At 41.0% G+C, this 4,805-nt stretch overlaps 1 protein-coding gene across 1 annotated transcript; it reads right to left on the bottom strand.

The window, feature by feature from the left end:
- Positions 1 to 1,559: 1,559 nt before the first annotated feature.
- Positions 1,560 to 2,464, bottom strand: LOC138898205 (uncharacterized). The gene is made up of 2 exons (XM_070184253.1): positions 2,237 to 2,464; positions 1,560 to 2,120 (listed from the first exon to the last, which is right to left on the bottom strand). Exons 1-2 carry the CDS (start codon positions 2,462 to 2,464, stop codon positions 1,560 to 1,562), a joined length of 789 nt encoding a protein of 262 aa, XP_070040354.1.
- Positions 2,465 to 4,805: the final 2,341 nt, after the last annotated feature.

The following is a 4,805-nucleotide window of genomic DNA, read 5'->3' on the forward strand; positions in this document are numbered from 1 at the left end:
TCAGTCACGATATAATTGAGTTGTGCACCGCTTAGCGTTCTAATTGCATAGTAAATTGGGTGTACTAGTTTGTCCTTCCGCTGCCCCAGGACTGCTCCTATAGCATAGTCACTCACATCACACATGAGCTCAAACGGTAGCTCCCAGTTGGGTGCAACGATGATTGGTGCAGTCACAGTCTCCTCTTCAGCTCCTTAAATGCTAACCTGCAGTCATCAGAAAACACAAAAGAATGATCCTTTTCAAGGAGTTTACATAAGGGGTTAGCAATTTTAGAGAAATCCTTTATAAATCACCTGTAGAACCCGGCGTGCCCAAGGTAACTTCTTACTGCCTTGACTAAAGTGGGCGGTGGGAACTTCTCAATTACGTCAACCTTAGCATGGGCAACCTCAATAGCCTTACTGGACACTCGATGCCCCAACATTATACCTTATTGTACCATAAAATGACACTTCTCCCAGTTCAGCACTAAATTTGTCTCTACACACATTTTCAACACTCTTCTTAAATTGTAAAGACAGTCTTCGAACAAATCCCCCACCATAGAGAAAACATCCATAAAGACTTCCATAATATTTTCAACCATATCAGTGAAAATGGTTAACATACACATCTGAAAGGTGGCCGGTGCATTGCATAGGCCAAATGGCATTCTCCGAAAGGCAAAGATGCCATACAGACAAGTGAATGATGTCTTCTCTCTATCCTCAGGGGCTATGAAAATCTGATTGTACCCCAAATACCCATCCAAAAAGCAGAAGTGAGACCTCCTTGCCAATCTATCCAACATTTGGTCAATGGATGGTAAAGGAAAATGGTCTTTCCGGGTGGCTGTGTTCAGTTTTCTATAATCCATACAAATTTGCCAACCTGTAACGGTACGAGTCGAGATCAACTCATTATTCTCATTGGGCACTACAGTCATTCCACCCTTCTTTGGCACACACTGAACTGGGCTGACCCAGTTATTGTCAGAGATTGGGAAGATGATTCCCGCATCTAACCACTTGATCACTTTTTTCTTCACCACTTCTTTCATGTTAGGGTTCAGCCTTCTTTGATGTTCCCTAGAAGGTTTGTGCCCATCTTCCAGTAGAATCTTATGAATACAAAAATGTCGGACTGATCCCATTAATATCTGTAATGGTCCAACCAATTACAGTCTTGCATTCTATTAACACCTGCAAAAGCTGTTCTGCCTACACATCTAACAAACTGGATGAGATAATAACATGTAAACTGGATTTAGATCCCAAGAAAGCATACCTGAGGTGAGACGGTAACGGTTTTAGCTCCAACTGTGGTGGCTCTTCAATTGATGGCTTAGCTGGAGGTGTTTTTCTTTCTTTTAAGTGTAAGGGCTCGAATTCTAGCTCTGTTTTCTAGTACCCTCGCCCTTTAAGGGCCAAAACCCACTCTGCCAAGTTTTCACCATCAATTTCTTCTAAGTTGACGAGGCATACTACTAGAGAGTCTTTTGCGTTTAGAGTCTCATCTTCCTCCTCCAAGATCACATCCACAGCTTATATCAGAGAGCAGTTAGCAAACTCATTGGGTCACCACATAGATTTCTGCACATTAAACGTTATCTCTTCATCGTTCAGTCTTATCTTTAGCTCCCCAGTTACACAATCAATTAGGGCTCTCCCAGTGGCCAAGAATGGGCTTCCCAAAATTATGGGAATCTCCTCGTCAACTCGGCAGTCTAGAATGACAAAATTTGCTAGGAAAACAAACTTCCTCACGTATACTAATACATCATCAAGGATACCAGATGGCCTTTTCACTGTCCGATCGGCCAGCTGTAATAACATAGACGTGAGTCTAGCTCTTCCAATGCCTAACCTTTTGTAGATACCCAAGGGCATTAAGTTTATGCTTGCCCCCAAATCACAAAGTGCCTTAGCAAATGAATAGTTGCCTATTGTGCATAGGATTGTGAAACTCCCTAGATCAGATAACTTCTCAGCTATATGTCTTATCACAACAACACTACATGTCTGAGTCAGTGTAACCGTGGCCAAGTCTTGAAAGTCAAACTTACGAGACATCAAGTCCTTCATCATTTTTGCATAACCAGGCATTTCCCTTAAGGCGTCAATCAATGGAATGTTCACCTGAATTTGCTTCAACATCTCCAAGAATTTCTTATATTGCTCATCTTTTTGATATTTGGCCAATATCTGGGGGAAGGGTGCTGGAGGCGCTTCTTTCCTGTGATTTGATTTTGAACCTGCTCTGGTACTGTTTCTACTGCCTTCTCTTGCTCTAACTCAGTTTCCTTCGCGACTTCTTTTTCCTTGCTTGTTTTAGCTGGCGCATGTTGTACCGTCACCTCTGTTAACCCTGTTAAGTCATCTATATCGATGGGTACTGGCACAAGTGTTTCAGTAGGCCGACTTTTACGAGCCATCTCTTGCTCCAGATCTAGGTCTCTACCATTTCGTAGACTCACTGCCATAAGCTATTTCGGGCCATGTTTTTTTGGATTGACTTGTGTATATGCAGGTAATGTCCCTTGGGGACGATTGTTTAGGGCCATAGAAATCTGTCCTAATTGAATCTCAATACCCTTTATCGCTGATTCATGCGAGTCTACCCTTTGTTGCATTTTCCCGCGGATCCAATCAATTGTTGCAGCATTCTATTGTTGCTGTCTAGCATTCCCTCAAGTTTAGTAAACCCATCATCTGGTCTCATATTCTGTTGTTGTTGAGGTTGTTGATAAGCTAGCTGCTGATTTTGCTGGATGTAGCCCTGTTGCCTTTGGTAAGGCGCAACTTGACCCAGTGGTTGCATAGATCCAGGATTGTTGTTGTTATTGTACTGCTGTTGCACCGGTCTATATTGTTGATTATGTTGACCCTAATTCTGACCACCTTGCCTCTGTCCCCCATAGTTGGCTTCATTATTCATATCTTCCTGATATTGCTGGTTGTCACCTTCCGCACTCCACGAGCAAACATATGGTTGGTTAATGCATGATGTACATATGCCCCCATTAGTTTTGTCAACTATGTGAACCTGCTGCTTCTAGCCTGATTCATCAATATTTTTGGTGATGATACTCATTTGTGTCATTAGAGTGGCCACATTCTCAGCTATAGAGTTATTTGGGTCCAAAACCACTAAGTGAACTACCTGAGTGATCGTAGAGGCTCTTGTCATCCATCTTGAGTTTTGGGCCATCTTATCAAGTAGGATCTTGCATTCTGTGAACGTTTTACTCAGAAATGCTCCACCTGCTGAAGCATCAACATTGGCCTTTAAGCTGTCAGTCAGTCCCATATAGAATCTCTGCCCCAACATCTGATATGGAATACCATGATGTGGACACTTAACCAGCATGCACTTGAACCTCTGCTACGTTTCTTGTAGTGATTCAGTTGGTCTCTGCCTGTAGCTCAATATATCATCAATTTGTTGGGCAGTTTTATTTGGTGGGTAGCATTTGTTCAAAAATTGCTTGACTAATTCCTCCCAAGTAGTGATAGAATTTATGGGGAGTGAATTAAGCCAAGTCTGATCTTCTCCTGTCACTGAGAATGGGAACAACAAAAGCTTTATTGCGTCCGGTGTCACGTTAGGTTGCCTTTGCGTTAAACATATCGACAGGAAATTCTTTAGGTGCTGCTGAGGATCTTCAATGTGTGACCCTGAGAACAATCCCTTGTTCTGCAACAAATGTAGCATGTTGTTTGTGATTTGGAATGATTCTGCTTGTATCTGAGGGACTGCAATTGCGGTTGCCAGATTGTCAGCGGTGGGTTGTACCCAATCATATAATGATGTTTCTGGTACAAGAGGCACCACACCCCGATTGTTTGGTTCACTCTCATTGTTTCTGTTGTTGATTGGATTTTCTATTCCGTTAGCCATGTCTGGTTTGATTTGTTCTGTCGAGTTTCGTTGTTGTTTGCTTTTCTTGTTTACACGAATTAGTACCTTGAAAACTTTCTCAGGATCTGATAACGCTTCGAGAAATTCACCAGTTCTTGAGGAGTTCCTAAGCATGCACCTGTAATACCCAAGACTACAAACGTTAAAATTTCAATGTATTTAGTTTAGAATGAAGAAAATTGACTACACTAAGAATTCTAGCACTTCTTTTAGCTACAATTAATAACATCGTTATTTCCCCGACAACGACGCCAAAATTTGATCATGCCCAACTATGCCTTATAAAAAGGACTTAACGGTCATTGCAAATATATTCTGGCTAATAAGTCCGGAGTCGAATCCCACAAGAAATTAACCTATCAAACACAGCAACTAGACTCACACAAATTCACGCAATCAATCTTCAGAAATATTTAAGTAACAATTTGGGTTTTTATTAACTAAATATTATGTAATGAAAATGTAATAATTAATAACTAACTACGAACGAGTTGTAAACAAGAATTAGAATGATCTAAGGTTGTGATTTCCCCTATTGTCGGAATCTTTTCCGCTACATTGTCTACAAATTTGCCTAAGTCTTCTCTATTGACCATGAGCACTCTAACTGTCGTAACTCTCTTCCGAGTAATTACCACAATTTACTAGACATATTTTCCCGAATTACGCTAGTTGGCATTAAGTACAGCTCACTCAGATCGCACCAATATTTCGTTATCCCTAATCCCACCTTTAAACCTCCGTATTGATCCCTCATATACGTTTATGAGTGATATTATTCAACAACTACTTAAATATGCACTCTCTCCCGAGTAATACATACTAAATAGGCACAGCTAATTGAGGGCCCTTCTATCAACCACAAGAATAATATAGTTGAACAAATAGAGAAAATACTACGG

This window comes from Nicotiana tomentosiformis, chromosome 8 (assembly GCF_000390325.3).
Source record: "Nicotiana tomentosiformis chromosome 8, ASM39032v3, whole genome shotgun sequence".
In the NCBI taxonomy this organism is placed as follows: domain Eukaryota; kingdom Viridiplantae; phylum Streptophyta; class Magnoliopsida; order Solanales; family Solanaceae; genus Nicotiana; species Nicotiana tomentosiformis.

What these genes read in the sequence shown, in the direction of transcription:
- LOC138898205 (XM_070184253.1), bottom strand. Translation starts at nt 2,464, where the DNA reads ATGGCAGTGAGTCTACGAAATGGTAGAGACCTAGATCTGGAGCAAGAG. An exon ending in TAGAAACAGTACCAGAGCAG is followed by an intron (nt 2,121 to 2,236) that starts GTTCAAAATCAA and finishes AAGCAAATTCAG; the next exon opens with GTGAACATTCCATTGATTGA.